At 35.3% G+C, this 18,491-nt stretch overlaps 1 protein-coding gene across 1 annotated transcript in view; it reads left to right on the top strand.

Annotated features, from left to right (window-relative positions):
* Positions 1–18,491, top strand: part of MALRD1 (MAM and LDL receptor class A domain containing 1) — a 648,353-nt gene that overhangs the window by 627,944 nt on the left and 1,918 nt on the right. Inside the window, exon 40 of the mRNA XM_070600827.1 lies at positions 16,921–16,996. Coding sequence (XP_070456928.1) covers positions 16,921–16,996 — 76 coding nt within the window. The remainder of the gene's footprint in view (positions 1–16,920; positions 16,997–18,491) is intronic.

Raw genomic sequence — 18,491 nt, 5'->3', positions numbered from 1 at the left:
ATTAAAATGTTTGTTGCCTAAATTAATCTTTCTTATAAACAATGTGACACGTACTACATAAAGGGGAACTGATAAATTAATTATTTTAAAGTTCTCTCTCAGGTTCAAAATTGCATGATTCAAATAGAATATCGAGCTTGCTTCTCTGGGCCCTGAGTTTTCCCCTGGTTGGAATATAACTGCTTGCAGCCTTTCAGTTATGAGGGTGTCTTTTAACTGACTGAGGGGTGTCCTAACTTTATCTTTGCATTACAATTCCCTGAGACAGTTAATGCTTGTCTTAAAAAATAAACAAGTGCCTAACTTACAATTCAATATTAGACCAGACACTTGGCAAATCTATTTGTCTCATGGTCTTGACCACACAACTTACTGATGGTTAAAAACAATAATGTCTGGGACTCAGTTGTAATTCTATTCACTGAGAAATCTCCAGGAAGCAGGGAGAGCATTGTTTGTTTATGCTGCACCTTGCCTAACACATGGTATGTATTTCATAAATAAAACGTAGGACAGATGAAAATCAGATGGCTGGGATCTGTGGATTTGCAATAACACATCAAAGCCTTGGAATTCAGACTCTATGGGCTGAATACGCCCAAGACAGAATGAGTTATGCCAACTGCCATCTTTCCAGACTATAATGGGCAAGAAGGACTGACTGGTCAAAGAAGATAAAACAAATTTCCAGAAATGCTGGATTTACTTCTTCCTTCACTATCAAAAATAAAAAAAGGGAAGACTTTCACAAAGGCTAACCACAAAGGTGGTGCCCTCTGGAAATCTTCCCAGGTCACCTTGGACAGAAGTAACCACTCCTATACCTCTGAGCTTCCAAAGCACTTTTTTCTCAGCCTTGCTTTTCACTCATCACATTGCCTTTCAGTTTAATGTCTCCCGGTTTGTGAGCTCATGATGGCAGGATCCTTGTCCTATTCATATTTATATCCCTGAGTTCAACAGATAGCAGTGAGGAATTCATCTCAGTAAATATTTGTTAAATTGAATTTCTCAGCCTGTCTACAATAGGATGTTGGAGCCCAAATGAACATTTTATATTCCAGAGCACTATTTTACTTGGCTTTAATTCTCCAGAATTTGTTCATGCTAGAATCCTTGCAGATGACTCTGAAAGTTGGGATATCCTTGTTGGGTATTCTTGAAGAACTTCCATCCGACTTGAATGACCTTCATTTCACTTATGGAAGCTGAAAGCAAATAAAGGAATCCCAAATGATGCCTACAAATACGACCCTTGGCAGAGTCATTATTGGGGTCGATGATGGGCTGCAAAATCAGCACATAATCAGAAGCTTAAATCCTAGAATATTAACAAAGGATATTAAAGCGTACCAAACACCTGCAAGTATAAGCATTCATAATCCATGGAAAAAAATGAGCATCAAAAAACCTGGGAGCCAGGAAATTGAATTTTGTTAAAAGAGTGACTATGTTCACTCTCCCCGATATTGTCCTCACACTAAACCATTTAATTTGGGTATCTATATGTGTGACAGATTTTGCTCTGAAGTTTCCGAAAACAGCACCTGGCATCTGACAACTTAATCTAATCAACCTGATTGGTAATCTAATTACCAATTTTATTTAAAAGGGTATTATTACTTTCATTTTATTTTTCTTAGAGAAGTCATTTCCATATGAGTGTATAGATGAATTCTTTTCAAGAAAGTGATATTTATATTTATCAAAAGAACAAAATTAGAAATTTCACATGAACTTCAAAATGATTTGTTTTTTTTACTAAATATCTAGTGGTTCTTTAAATAGCCAATTCCCTGATCATTTAAGATACTATTTAACAATCCAAAATCAGTTTACAGGCAATGTGTCAGGAATCTGTCTTGAATAATGCAAGTTTCATTGGTGCGTACGTGTGTATATTGTTGTTGCTGACTATCCCACGTTGTTTCAAATCTGTTGTCATTGGACTCAGACTTCAAATAGTCTAAGAAATAAAATCTGTGTAAAAATTGTAAAGAGCACTTTACTGTATATAGCCTCATGTTCTAATTATTTGATCTAATTAGTTGATAGCCATTTCACCATATTAATCCAGGTGAGTGTTTGGCAGAAATAGTCCCCAGGGCAGGATTCAAGGTGCTTTTCAGCATCTTGTCTCTGCTCACTATAATTCTTACACAGCAAGAAGACAGCATTTCAGTCTCCGGCATATTTCTATGCTGCATTTGTTTCCTTGTATCCAGGCAATCAGAGTAGATGAAAGTGTTGGAGGGAAATCAGAGTAGCTCCTTGAAAGCAGTAACCTGTTTAAATGAGGAAGGATGTTAAGGCAGTAAAGGCAAGTGAGGTGTGGATTCTTAGTGAATCGCGTAGCTCTGCCAAGGCATGCAGCAAACACATTCAGCACCTTTGACTGGAGAATCAGAATTCTAAATGTTGTTCCTTATTCATGTTACTAAAGGGTAGGGAATTTAGAAGGAAAGAGGATAAGAGCAGCTTGATAATTTTTCTTCAATAACTGCTTTGTCATCCTCCTGATACACTCTTTTCTGCTTTCAAGTCATCTTTCATACAATTTCTCCTTAACAGTATCCTTAAAGACACTCTTACAAGTATCACAGTCTGTTTGTTGGAATTTCTAGTTTATTAATGAATCAAAGAACAAAATGTCAACAGAATCTAAAAGACCTTATTTTCATAAGCTTATTTTCATCTTTGTCAACAAGAAACACATAAACAGAAACTCTTAGTGATTCATTCATGTATTTGCCGGCAAACGTTTATTAAGTACATATTATGTGCTAGGCACTGTGCTAGGGTCTGGAAATACAAAAACAAGTAACAATTTACACTTGGGTGGAGAAGGCAAATAGAAAAGCAAATAATAGCAATTCTTCAACAAGCATATGTTAAGCACGTTACAGTCGCTTCCTACAAAGCACTGGAGAAAAACACTGGTAAAGGAGAAGCAGACTTTGCTTCAGAGGGAGAAGAATACGGCAGGGAGGCTGAAGGACGATTTAGCGAGGATGTGCCACCTCCCTCAAGTCTGAATTCATGGATTGAAATCCACCAGATGAAAAGGAGGAAGAGCATCCCAGGGAGATGCAACAACGTGTGTAAAGGCACAAGCTGTGACAGAGACAGCAGGCTTAGTGTGAATAAAACATAGGCCAGGTAAGAAAAAATGGGGGGAAATTTACTGAGGGTCAACAGGGAACGATTATTTTTAAGATATCTAGATAGATAGAATTCTAATTATGCGCTTGTATGTGCTTACAATTTCTAATTACATTTTTAAAATAGGTTGTCTTAAAATAACTACAAGAAAACGTTTTATTGATGTTTTTAATTTTTTAACCATTATAAAATGAACTTATTCATAGATCCAAGAGAGCTCTAGCTAAATATATTAATAAATCCAAAATACGGTATATTTAAATGAATTTGTGAATATCCGTGTCATAATGAATTAAGTCTATTTTTCTAGACAGATTCTCATATAGTGTTGTCAACTTTAAATTGTCTAAAAAGATTTAGATAGAAGCAAGTTGCTAGGCGATTGTTAAGGGAAGTCATGAAAACTGATAATTAACTTCAACACTGCAATCAGTTTCAATCAAACAGATTATGTGTCTAAGAGAATTCAGTAAGCAAATTAGAACGAGTTTTCATATACAGCAATTTATGTGAAAAAATATTTCATTCTGATAGGAGAAAGTTATACAGTACTTGGCCCTTTCCAACTGTGAGACTTTGAGGTATCACATTTCTAAGGAGAAAAGGAGAGAAAGAATACTTTCAAGAGGTAGCTAGCAAAAAGTTATGGAATGAAAAGCAGAAGTCAGCCAGGCAAATGAGTATTTACTCATATTTGAACACCCAGTGTTAGTAGCACAGTCATTCAAACTATGTGTGGCCAAGGACCGGCTCTGTTTTGTTTTGTTTTCAATCTATCACATACCAATGCGTTTGTAAGAATTATTGGGAAAATGAAACTAAAAGACACATAAAATACTAGTCCAAATTTCTTCTTCTTAGCATTAACAGGCATAAGCTTACTCTGTCAAACTGCTACAGATGTTTCTAGACACTTATTCTCAATTCTTGTATTTATCTCACCATGGGACGATAAACAGAAGAGCAGAACCATCATACATCACACTCTGAGTAGCTCTGTAATAGCGTACATGGCACATACTTGGGACTGAAGTAATGTTTCCTGAATAAATTATAAAATAAAGACTTTAGCTCTGGCAATAAGAAGTTAACATTCACGTGGGAGAGACATGAATGTAAATAAATAGATGCAACTAAGTCCATTTTTCTAGACAGATTCTTACATAGGGTTGTCAACTTCAAATTGTCAAAAGGTTTAAAAAGCAGCAAGTTGCTAGGTGATTGCTACGGGAAATCATGACGACTGATAATTAACTTCAATATTGCAATCAGTTTTTAACCAAAGAGATTACGTGTCTAAGAGAATTCAATAAGGAATTTAGAGTGAGTTTTCATATGGAGCAATTTACATGGAAAAATATTTCATTCCAATTAACAAAAGCATTACATGTTCTGATAGGAAAATGCACAATACACAGTGGAGTACAAAGAAGAGAAGTGCTTTATCTGGCTCCAGAGCTAGCAAAGGTCCTGGCCGATGAGGAGGGCATTTGAGAGTGGAAGCAGGAGTTATGGAAAAATATGTCCCATCCAAAAACTGGAAGTAGAGCAGCAGGACTGGCAGATAGACCTTGGGAAGAGATGCTAAAAGAAGGAAGTCAGGAAAGATGGAAAAAATGAAGATCATGAGGGATGTGGATCTTATCTTTTAGGCAAATGATTTACAAGGAGCTGGGACAGGATGGAGGTGAGGAGCTCAAGCAGAGAAATCCCTTGTGATCTTTTCCAAACTGTAAAACCATCACCCCTACCCTAAGATTCTGATATACAACCACCTAATGAATAGAATTTGGGAAATGCAACACAGTGCCAGAAAAGAATTTAAAATTATATTTAATGTCACAACCAAGAGATGTATACTGTTACCATTTTGATGTATCAAATTCCAAACTTTTATCAACATGCACACAGAAACACAGCCTTTTCATCTTGAAATTTGAATTGTTGCCTATGAAGTTTTTTTCTCCTTATTTCCCTATACTGATCATTCTCAAAGTTTTTGCTCTCAAGATACTTTTGTACCTTCAAAAATTATTGAGGACCCCAAAGAGCTTTTTTTAATGTGGTTGGAACTATCAAAATTTATCATATTAAAAGTTAAAACTAAGAAATATTTTAAATTATACTATTAGTACAGTTCATTTAAAAATAATAATAAATCCACTACATGTTAACAAACATAACATATTATGAAAATATATTTTATATATATAAATACATAATATAAACATATATAAAATATAGGTAACATTTTATGAAAAATGACCTTTACCAACTGTAGAATTTTGAGGTATCACATTCATAGGGGAAAAGAAAAGAAAGGAAATTCACAAGAGGTAGCTAGAAAAAAATTATTAAAAAGTATATGTTTGCCAGATAAATGAGTAGTTACTCATATTTGATGCTGCAATGCTGCGTAGTACAGAGATACACTGAAACAAAATTTTAGTGAGGGCTGGCACGAGATAATCATACATACTTTGCATTAAAACCTTTGCTATATTGCTTTGACTGAAGTATAATAAAGAAAATTCAATCTCACACAGATATATATTTTGAAAAGGGAGGTATATTTTCATAGATTTTTAGGTACTTATGGATATTTTTATACTACACCAAAACTTGATATTGTGGTAGTTTCTTAATGTGGAATTGGAAACTGTATCAGTAAAATTTCTATATTGTTATATTAAAAATTCATTGGTCTATCTTGCACTTTGAATGGGTCATTTACCCATGTGTGATTGTATTAACATCATGAATTTTTCAATTAGAAAATATTGATTTGGTGAGTGATGCAGCTTGTCAAGTGTTGAAACATTTCAATATGCAATATAACAAAAAGTATTTCATCAGACAAGTTTTTAAAGAATTGGGAAGATGTTGTGGACCAAAGTTTTACAAAATTCTAATTTCTGTTTGAAAGTGTGAATTTGACCATTGGGAAGAGACGCTGTCAGGTGTGTTCTTTGATGTTAAGAGCCTTGCTTCATTCATTTGTAAGAAAATGTCTGCCAAATCCCCTAGTCTGAATAACCATAGTGTGCCTTTTATTCTTTCAAATAAAAATGTTGGTCAATGAAAAAGTGGTTAGTTTAGCATGCAACTCAGTCTCATAGTGCTTTTCCACAAGACAACACATACTTCCATATGGGACAAAAGTGCTTTATGCATACTTCCCAGAAAATTAAAAAGACTTGTACTGAAGAGTTGAGAGTTAATTAATAATTTTTACTGCCTCCTCGAGGTCATTTTTAAATGCAACTGACTTGCTAAAAAATTTCCTGCAAGCACATGGTGGTGACGAATACAACATACAACTCGATAGCATTGTCTTGATTCCTGCTAAAGGACCAGCAGTTTTTACCCACCATTGCATTTGCACCAGTGCTGCAAATATCAACACAGTGAAAAAGTCTGTTATAATAAAAATTAACTGATCTAGCTTGCACTTTGAAGGAATCTTTTACCCATGGGTCTTACTATTATGATGAAAATAGTTTTGAATTTCTACAGCCCCTGAAGAGGTCTTAGGACCTCCAGCAGTCCACAGACCACACTTTGGGAAATGCTGCCCTTACACCATTAAATATTCTTTAAAGCATTACTTGAAATGGCTATTCAATGCTCTTTTTCAAGTATATGCATCATCACTTGATCATTCTATTATTAGACAGTAGGTTGTATCTAATTTTTCATTATTATTAATAATAAGTGATGAGCTTCTTTCTACATAAATCTTTGTCTTCCTCTCTAATTGTTTCCTAAAGATTGACGCCTAGTAATTTTACTAGGTCAAGAAAAATTTCAAAGTGTGCTGTCAAATGTATTTCCAAAGGACTCTCTGGCTCTGCATCTGGTCCACATTAGGCAGTCGTGAATGTGCTAACACTGCACTCAGAGGAGGAGAAGCTGAGAGGAGACTGTGCTCCCATTGGCAGCATGGGGTCTCCTTAAGGTTAAGCTACAGGAACCTGGGTTGCCTTTATTCACACTAATTGCATCCATATTCCTGGGCATGTTCCCATTTAAGCACTCTGCCACAGTAAGATCACATTAAACACTGACAGGTTTTGTGGTCAGCGATATTTATTTCCTGCCTGAAAAGAGCACGAGAAAAATATGGCAGCTGCTGTATCATGTGAATGAGTTTAGCAAAATTTGGTGTCCCAGTTGTTTGGTTTTGTGACCCAGGATGATTAATCCTTTCCTCTCCCTTTTGTGGCATTTCTTGTTATGTTTGCAAACCCAATTCTCTCTGAACTTTTTCACCCAAACATTTGGTTCAGCTTGTCCCTTAAGGACTTGGAAATGAAAACTTGAGCTCATGGACACTCCCCCCGCCCCAAATTTACCCCTGCTTTTTCAAATTGGCATGCTTCTTTTCTTTCCTTCCTTTTTCTCCAGATTGTTTGTTTTACTTCTTTAAAAAAAAAAAAAAGTCATCATCTTGCCAGAAGTAGAGACCATTGTATTTCCATTGACTACTTCTTAAGATTTCTTCCCTTTTTTCTTTAGCAGTAGTCAGATTATATAGCATTTTACAGGAGAGTGCGTTCAATGAGAAAAGGTTGATTTAATAGATCCAATTTATTCTTTCTTATAATGCCTCATAGTGTTATTTAATTCTACCTATAGATTCTTATAACAAATTTAAAGTGTCACACCATAACTATGCACTACAAATTGTAATCTTGGTGTTGACATTTTTTATGATAAACACAAACATATGCAAATACCCCCCAAATCAAATTCTCTGAGGTACTGCTGTGCTTTAAGGCTTCCATAAAATCCATCTCTTTCCTTGCTGCCACCTTCTCCTGGGTAGTTCGTCCTGAAGCACTCTTTGGCACAGTTTCAGTCTGATATTTTGAAAGATACTAGTTGAAACAACCTAGTGAAACTCATTGTGGCTTTTCCTAAAATAATGTTGTGGGGACTTGTTAGTTTGGGTAGCAGGATGCACACAATATATGTCTTCTCTGCTGAGTTGGAGATGATGTGTTTCTAAGCACCCGGTTTGTTTCTTTTTGAAAGTGTAACAAATGTAACTGATTGTCCTGCTTAAATTTGAATTCGAGAATCTTAAAGTCTAAGTTGTATCCTACATTTAATAAATATATAGACTCTCACGATACCCATTTTATGTCCTGTCCATCTCGTGACCTCTGGCTCAACTCTATTTTCCAGTTTTCCGAATCCCTTTCTCCAACTTCCTATCTACTTCTTATTTGTTTTATGTTCTTCTATTGTGCTTATCCTTGCAAACTGCCATAAATCTGTCCTTATTACAAAAAAGACAAAAGAGTGTCTAAATTTAAAAATTTGTGATAACTCTCCTTAAAAATAGTCTATTCAAACAGGCTAAAATTTGGACTGGAAATGATCAGAGACAGGTGTAAAATAAAACTTACCTAAGGTTTTGAGAAAGGAAAGATGATAGATGTGAATCATGTGGCATTGAAAATTGCATAGGAAACAGTGCACCGATCTCTTCCTGTTACTACAACTTAAAAATGAACAAACGGGGGCCAGCCAGGAGGGGAAGAGGTTAAATTTGCTTGTTCCTCTTTGTCGGCCCGGGGTTTGCCAGGTCAGATCCCGGGTGCAGACTTATCAAGCCATGTTGTGGCGGGAGCCCCACATATAAAGTAGAAGAGGGGCACAGATGTTAGCTCAGGGCCAAGCTTCCTCAGCAAAAAAGGGAGGATTGGTGGCAGATGTTAGTTCAGGGCTAATCTTCCTCAAAAAAAAAAAACCAAAAGAACAAACAGAAAAACTCATTTCCCTAGTTTCTAAAATCAGGAAGCAAAAAAAGAAAAGAGAGAGCATCACTTATTAATTTTTATAATGAGGCTGAAAAAATTATAACTACTCTATTTTTTTAAAAAAACAGACATTTCTTAAAGGATCTCTTCTTCACAGAGATAGGTATGTTTAATAAATATGAAAAACAGATATGAGTAAAAGTGGAAACCCAGAAATATTTTTATTAGGATTTTGCAGTGTATTTTCCTTTTATTTGAAAGATTAGCACACTCAGAAAGGCTTCATTCAAAGTCTGAAGACTGGAAACATTTGGGAAAACCTAATTGGAGAGTTTAAAACGACAGAGGTGGAAATGGGGGGAGTAGAATCGAGATTTACTTCTCTAGGACACCCCAGACTCACATTAATCAGACTAAGCAAAATTTATATAAAAGGCGTGACTCCCAGAATAAATGAATTCTATTTACAGTGAAAGGATTGTATTTCATAATTTAGATGGATCCTTTTTAAAAAATATATATCACATGTACTTTTATGGCTAGAAAATGTTTTTCCGCAGTTGTAACAAATAAAATCCGTCATAGCCTGAAAATTCACTTCAAGACCCTGATGTTTGTACATGGATGTTTCATACCTTACATTTTTCAGAGATGCACATGAGATATGGGGAATACAGACCTTTAATTTTCAAATATTGTAAAATGAGTTATTTGGGCCAAATTAATTTTTCTCCAGTCATACAACTTTTTCAGGTTTTGTGTAATAGAAAGAGATGAAGGACCATGCCAATTCTGTTCTCTCTGCTCATCTTCAGGGAAGCCCCCAAGCTAGTCCTCTGGGTTGGCACTTAACCAATTGAAAAAGAGGATGGAAAGAGACAGAAGGCAAAAGTAGGCTCCTGGCCCACTTAAAGTCTTGGGCTAAGTGGAACAGAAGGCTAAACACAAATGTGACTCCGTCATAGCAGTGGTAAAAATGAATGTCTGTTCTGGGTATTGTTGAAGTTTACTGCTGGGAGTGGGCATGGGGGAACAGAGTACAGTAGGTTCCTTTGTTGTAGTGGATTCTGCTCCATCATTAAGCCTTCGGACTACACACATTCATCAAGTTATTCTTTCTATAAATGCTCAGTTGATTCTTACTGCACCAGATACCGTAGTAGGTGCTGTGATAGAAGATTAAACCAGACCATGTCCTTATCCTCCAGAGCACTTTCACTCTAGAGCGGGAAGAATCTAAGTTGCCTCATTTGTAAAAAAGCCATGAACAAGATGATTGCAAACATCCTTGCTAGCTCTAAATTAACAAAGCTGTTTTAACAGACAGAACGTACTACAGTGATTGTTATTATTACTAATTTTGACACTTCCTTATTCTTTTTCTTTATTCCAACGTCCCTCATTGATCCCAGGCTTTGGGGTCAGGAGAAAGAAGTGGGAAGTTTAAAAGAAGCTACAAACGGAAAAAGGAGGAAAGAATAAGAAAAGAAGATAAAGAGAATAGCACTCAACTATTAGTGGGCATCTACTTATGGGAGGCACTTTATAAAGATGTAATTTCATCTAAGAGACAGCAATCCAACAGCTGCCACCCTCCAAAAGAAGTTCCAGAGGCAGGAGCCATATGCTGATCAACTTTTTAAGCACAGGATCTAACACAGTGTTTAGTACTTAGTATGTGTCCTAGAAAAGTTGGATGAATTTAAATAAATAAATATGAAAGATGATGAATAACTTAACCAACATTCTATCATTCTTAAGGAGTGAGTCACTACATTGTAGAGCATCATTTTCCTTCAGGCTACTTAACTCAGGACAGTCATTTCTTGGATCTTAGAATATTCCTTAGCATTTAGAAACAAACATAGAAATCATTTCATTAGTGGAAGCATGAGAGCAAATTCCTCCACGTGTACATGCACTGCAAATATCTTTTGGTAAATAAATTATCATGTTTATCCCTTCAGATCACGTTGATAGCTGCATTATGGTTATCCCAAATTCAGCAACTGTAGCTCTCCATTCTTTTTAGTAGACAGTTTTTACAGTAGAGTTTTATAATACAATCCACCTAGATGTAAGAGGAACCATCATGCATGGCTCTCTCAAATGGTATTCCCTCTTACTTTTGTCATTTGTAGTAAAGTTTTGAGCTCGTTTTTCTCTGAGCATTTTCCAAGGCGATCTTTAAATGTGAACACACTGTGGCAGCTTTACTCCCATGAGATGGGAGGGGGAATGGGTGTTTGGTGAATTTGACTAAGAAGGCTGAGCAGTTCCTCAGACACACAAAATGAAATACTAGTAAATTAGAGAAAAATATGTCTGTTGTTAACAAAAAGAAATTAAATCACCTATTGATAACCAAAACAGCAATTAATTTAGTAAATCAATTAATAGGATACACTCAGTAAAAGAAATTATAAAAATGGATTAAAATTATTAATGAACAATGTGTGTAAATAGATACTTATTTTGTAGTATAGAGTTGTCAATAGAAGCAACTTATGCATTGTCCTGTCATTCTTTCCTTGTCACCCTCCCGATAGCCATTTAATACTCAAAGTGATACCTATGCTCACTGTCACCTTGTTTTTCTTTCAACCTAGGCAAAGTTTTAATCACTTATCTAGTCTAAAGGTGTTCATATTAAGTGGCAATCAAACTCTATCCTAAAACTGTCCAAACATTGCCGTAATTGTTTTCCCCATACACTAGTATTACAATTTAGTTTTAAACTAGTGAAGGTTTTGTAGCCCTAATAAGCTGCAGATAAATGTGTTTATCAATAAGAAACCTCAACCAGAGCAATTAGACAACAAAAAGAAATAAAAGCCATCCAAATTGGAAAGGAAAAAGTAAAACTATCTGTATTTTCAAATGACGTAATCATGTGTATATATATATATATATATATATATATATATATATATAAAATCCCAAAGAATACAAGAAAACTATTAGAGCTAATAAATGAATTTAGCAAAGTTGCATGATACAAGATCAACACAAAAAAATCAGTTGTGTTCCTACATACCGGCAATGAATAATCAGAAAAAGAAATTAAGAAAGCAATCACATTAACAGTAGCATCTAAAGGAATAAAATACCTGGAAATAAGTTTAACTGGGGATGTGACAGATTTCAACACTTTAAATTACAAATCATTACTGAAAGAGATTAAATAAAACCTAAATAAATAGGAAGACATCTTGACTTCATAGATAGGAAGACAACGTTGTCAACGTGTCAATCAATACCACCCAAGCAGATCTACAGAATCTCAATGCAATTCCAATTAAAACTCCAACAGCCTTTTTTGTAGAAATGGGAAACTGATACTCAAATTCATATGGAATTGCAGGGGCATCAAAGAGCCAAAACAATCTTGATAAAGGGCAAAGTTGGAGAACTCACACTTCCTGATTTCAAAACATAACCACAAAGCTACAGCAAACAAAACAGTATGGTATTGGCATATGAATGTACATATAGATTGATGGGCTAGAATTGAGAATCCAAACATAAACCCATACATTTATGACGAGTTGAATTTTGACAAGAGTACCGAGTCCACTCAATGGGAAAATAACAGTCTCTTCCATAGATGGTGCTGGAACAACTAGAATTCCATATGCAAAAGAATGAAGTTACACACCAGTCACAAAAATTAACTCAAGATGGATCAAAGACCTAAATATAAGAGCTAAAGCCATAAAAAATTTAGAAGAAAACAGGAGTAAATCTTCATGACCTAGGATTTGGCAATGCATTCTTAGATAGGCTGCCAAAAGAATAAAAAAGAAAAGAAAAAATAGATAAATTGGACTTCATCAAAAACTGTCCCACATCAAAGGACATTATCAAGAAAGTGAAAAGATAACTCACAGAATGAGAGAAAATATTTGAAATCATATACCTGATAAGAGCTTAATATCAAAAATGTATAAAGACTCCTACAATTCAATGGCAAGCAACCTAATTAAAAAAATAAGCAGACTTGAATAGACATTTCCTCAAAGAAGATACACAAATGGCCAATAAGCATGTGAAAAGATGCCCAACATCATTAGTCATTAGGGAAATACAAATCAAAACTACAATTGATACTACTTCACACCTATTAGGATGGCAATAATAATAGCAATAAAACAGAAAATAACCAGCGTTGGTGAGGATGCGGAGAAATAGAAACAAACACTCACACGTTATTGGTAGGAATGTAAGATGGTGCAGCCGCTATGGAAAACAGTTTGCTGTGTTCCTCTAAAAGCTAAAATAGAATTACCATATGACCCAGCAATTCCATTCCTACTTACATACAAAGGAATTAAAATGAGAACTCAGATAGATACTTATATGTCAGTGTTCACAGCAGTGAGCCAAAAAGGTGGAAACAACTCAAGCGTCCAGTCCATCATCAGATGAAAGAATAAACAAAATGTAGCATATGCATACAACGGAATATTATTCATCCATAAAAATGACTGAAGTTCTTATACATGCTACAGTATGGATGAACCTTGAAAACATTAAGCAAAGTAAAATATGCCAGACACAAAAAGATAAATATTGTAGGATTCCACCCATACACATTATCTAGAAGAGGTAAATTCGTAGAGACTGAAGGTAAATTAGAGGTTACCAGGGGCAGAGGAAGGGAAGAATGGGGAGGTAATTTTTAATGGCTACAGAGTTTCCATTTGTGGTGATGAAAACAGCTTGGAAATAGTGATGACAGTTGCACAACACTGTGAATGCAATGAATGCTATTGACTTGTACAGTAAAAATGGTTAAACTGACAATTTTATGTTATATACATTTTACAACAATTTTTGAAATTAATAATGAAATTAATAAAGTTAATAATACTGCAAAAGCACTGAATTATATCTTTAAATGGGTGGATTGCATGGTATGAATTATAATTCAAAAAAGCTGTTAAAATATACATAAGATAAAACATTTACCTCAAATTCATGTTTACTGGATGCAACATAGATGAGTTTTGTTTTATGCTTTTTGTTTTTCTTCATTGCCCATTTACAGTAATTTCAGATATCTGTTATAAACACTTCTGTGTTTTTGGTCAACACTAAAACAATTTCATTAGTTAATAAGTCATGAAGGGAATTCTTTTAGAGGTATGCATATGCTCACTAAACTTAAATTGGAAATTCCCATATCCTGCACATATGGGATGTAGCAGAAATTTAATAATAATATAAATGAGTGCATGATAAGTTATGGGTGGAAAACTCATGTGATCCATGCAGCCTTTTTTCCTCTAACTCCAAACTTCTAAGTCAATTCCTTGCTGATTACTAGAGATGGTTAGATTATTTGAAACCTCAGCTCTTTAAGAGCCATGTGTCTATTGACAAATACAGTAAGTTAAACATATCATTTTTTAGCCTAATGCAGACTTATCTTGCACCATACAGTGTTAGAACTGGCAGAAAACTTTCTAATCAAGCAAACATTTTGTTTTCGTCGTATAAGGATCCATCATTTTAAGTAAACTGTTTATGTTTGAATGTCAAACTTACATAATTGATGAAGATGGAAAATTATATCATAGAACTTGAAATAGTAAATGAATGGAGTAGACACTAGAAATTTACTTAATGGAAATATCTATGGATGGTGTGTAATATTTTACCCTATAAATAGGAAAGACATTAAGAACTAAGCCTAACAATTCAGAGATTTCCAATATTGGGAGAGATGCCTTTGATCTGGGAAAAATAAAAGTAGTTTGGGATTGCTAATAAACAATTTGAAGTAGGAAAGATTTACCATTGCTCACCTTCCACTACTCATGCTGTGGCCCTTTCCTCTTTTATTACAAATCCACATTCTTACCCTTAAATAACACCCTTCCCTATTTGTAGTCACCCAACCCCCAAAGGCAGGCCACCTACAATTTCTTTTCATTTTAATAGAAAATTATTGAAGACTTAAAATCCTTTCAGAGGAGAAGTAGCTTCAATGTATGAATTAACAGGACTGGAAAATTGATCAATTTGCCTGACTTCGTCCTGCCAGTCTTGGTCTAAGTCATCTGGGGTCCTACGAGTCGAAAGCCAAAAACAACTGCCTCATAGCAAGATCTTTTGTGTTGCTTGTGCCTCACTTCTATCCCACTGACTGCCAAGCCTATCCCTTCAGGTCCTGGCTGCCTGCCCAGCCTTTGGACCATCTGTCCTGTCTAGTCCTGCAGTTGGGTTTCCTCCTGCTTCTTGATTTCATGCCTGATTTCAGCCGAGATTAATTTTTCTGAGCTATTGGTGTCTGTGGCTGTCCCATCTTTACTAGTTCCTAATTTCCATTTTGTTTTGATACTCCCTACTCCATGTTCAGTCTCTCCTGTACCAGCCTTACCTTTGACATGTTGACACCTTTCAAAACTGCCCTTCACTCCCTATCCGGTATCAACCAGTAGCAGCCCTGCCTAGGCTCATGCCCAACTATACCATTTACTGAGCTTACTACTCTGGGAACTTAACATTGACTGGTCTTGGAGGAAGAAAAGGCAAGGAATCAAACATTACATATTCAATTTAATTGGAACAACTCATAAGCATTCAATTAGTGGTTAAGGAATTAACAGATACTTGTTGCCTCATCATTTAAGAGTATATTTATGGGGGTTTTCCCCAAAAAATAACCCACAAAAATAGTTGCTATAGCCCTCTTCATTGATAAACAAAAATAGAATCAGTGAGGGTGAACTGGTTAAGCTATTGAGTATTTAAGCCAATTGCAAAGAAACAGCAGAGGTCAGAAATTTTAGAAGATGCTGAATCCACAGGGAGGATGTATTGCCAGCCAAACACAATTACCCAGATTATGCTGCCGGGCTCACTAATAATGCTAAGTTTTGGAAGAGAACCATGTGGTTTGGTAGATGAAATAAGAGGCCATACCTCTGACAATTTCTTTTCAAAAAGCAAATCAATAAGAGCTTCCTCTTTACTGCCTTTTCTTTTAAGATTTAAGGAAATAGTATTGATAAGCATATTGTCATTAAACTCTGATTAGGCAAAAATATTCTCGCATTATATATTTTTTCCTCTTGGTTGCCCTCAAGACATTGGCAATCATCCTTCCGTGATGGAGAATCTTCATCGTGTGTGTGTGTGTGTGTGTGTGTGAGTGCATGTGTATGTGTTTGTGTGCGTGTATGGGATCCTTCCTTATATCTTAAAAGGCTGTATTTATTTGTCCGGTCATATTATTTTCATTCCTGTGATGGGCATTTTTCTTCATCAGTTGTGATCACCTACTCTAGGGCTAGTTGTCTTCTAATTAGTCTATTGACTCTTAAGTAATTAAAGCATAAAAAGAAAATCATCATTTAGGGGCCCAGTTAATCAGAGTAAATTATGCAGATCTAGACCAATATGTGAGATTACCAAAGACACGTCTCTTTATGATTCATGAAAGGAAACACTAACATAAAAAACTCTTCAAAGCACTCTTATTTAAATTTGCTGTTTAAAATGTTAATGAGTAAGACTCACGTGCTGTAGATCTATATGACAGACACTGTCATGACAAATGCTCTTTAGGATGTGGTAATTTGGCACTTTTCAAATCTAAGGGACTTCAAGGTGGCCTTTCCTTGTGACCAGTTCAGCCTTATATTACATTGTTCTTACTAACACTGTACCCTTTGTATTATTTAATATTTTAAGAAATAAATTTTAAGGCCAATTTATGCCACTTTTTTATTTGCCTGGGTTTATTTGAATCTAAATATTCAGAGGTAAAATTACATTTACTTTCAAGAATTTGGTTGCTTTGGTGTCCTACAAGAAAGTCTTTAGTTACGGTCGTACATTCATAGAAATAAGTATGCTGGCTAGACAATGTGTCTCTCAAAGATTTCTACCAGAAAATAACATGAAAATGTACTGTGGTACATTTCAATACTTACTGGGGTTTTTTTTTTTTTTTTTCCCCTGTGGCCCTTTGTGATTTAAGGAAAACTAAAGGAAGTGTCAACTCTGCATTTGTTAATCCAGTTTATGCGAATTGGAGCAACCCAGAGAAAACAGAGGTAAGTGGTAATGGTGAACCATGTTGTTTCAGAAGCAGAAACGCACGCAACCAACCACAGTGTTGTCTGGACATGTTTCCACATCTTGGCTAAGAGGAATGTTTTACTGGAGTTATTCCATCTGAGGGAGGAAAGGAGTTTCACTCTCTCTAAATGTGTGATGAGAATTTTCCATTCCAGGACAGTTTCAATCTGCTTGTAAAATCAGTTCACTGTTAAATGGCTTTGTGATAGTTGTTCACACTCACAGAGAGCTGACAAATCTGGAAAGCATCAGTTTAACCCATTAGTCAGCTACCCACAGTAACTATTCATTGACTCTTCTTCATATTTTATTCTAAAAGACAAAAAGGAGGATAGCATTCGGTGTTCTCTTTAAATTTAAGTGTGGCAGTGAGGGCCATTACCTGATAACTCAGAAGAAGAAAGGAGAAATTAAAGTGCATTTTATCTTTCTTGGCCATAGGGCTACTCTTTATTCGTGTAAAAGCAGTAGGCTAGAGAGAGAATGGCAAGTAAAATTTCTCTCATTCCTTTCTTAAGTAGGTAATATGTGCATTCGTTTGGGTGTAAATAGGATTAGCCGTGACACATCACTTCCTATCTATGAAAGCTTCCTTCCATCTGATTTTAGAAATATTATATCAGATTCATTCCCTTGTCAAAGTGAGCACATAGAAAGCTAAAGTTTTACTTTTCCCAGATTATTTTTTTAATGAAAATAGGCCATAAACAGTTGTTACTGTTATTGAAAATTAGTAGTAACAAGGTGTCAAATCAGATGATTTCTAGTCATTTTAGAAGCTTGGTGATGTGATGGAAGTCTAACACAATGCTTAACTTTTCTATTTCTCTGTTTCCTTTTCCTTTTTTACCTTTTTTTTTTTGAGGAAGATTAGCCCTGAGCTAACATCTGCCGCCAATCTTCCTCTTTTTGCTGAGGAAGACTGGCCCTGAGCTAATATCTATGCCCATCTTCCTCTACTTTATGTGGGACGCCTTCCACAGCATGGCTTGACAAGCGGTGCCATGTCCGCACCCGGTATCGGAATCAGCGAACCCTGGGCCACCGAAGCAGAATGTGCAAACTTAACCACTGCACCACGGGGCCAGCCTGTGTGTTTTCTTTAATAATGATGTCATACGAACTTTTCACTTTGTTTTAGTAGGAATAAAAGCAAGAAGTAAGATATTTCCCAGAGTACAGAAAGAATTAATTTAGATGATTTGTCAAGTCAATCAAGACCTAGAGTAAAAACAAAAATGTAGCCCTACTTAATGGATAATAAATAAGCAGATGCATATTTAAGGGATGTAAGTGTAATGTATCTTTTTGGCAAAGTAGGAAGGTGTAATATAAACTTATTTTCATTTTTACTAAAGAAAAGAAAATTTAATCTTTTTATCTTTAGCTTAGTTTAACTTTAGTATCTGAAAGATACAAATGATGTAAGGAGTTAAAATATAATGTTTTAAAATTGACATTTTTGTATTA

This window comes from Equus przewalskii, chromosome 30 (genome assembly GCF_037783145.1).
Source record: "Equus przewalskii isolate Varuska chromosome 30, EquPr2, whole genome shotgun sequence".
NCBI classification, from domain to species: Eukaryota; Metazoa; Chordata; class Mammalia; order Perissodactyla; family Equidae; genus Equus; species Equus przewalskii.
Note: the sequence above shows the minus strand (reverse complement) of the source record. Positions and strands in the feature narration are given on the sequence as shown.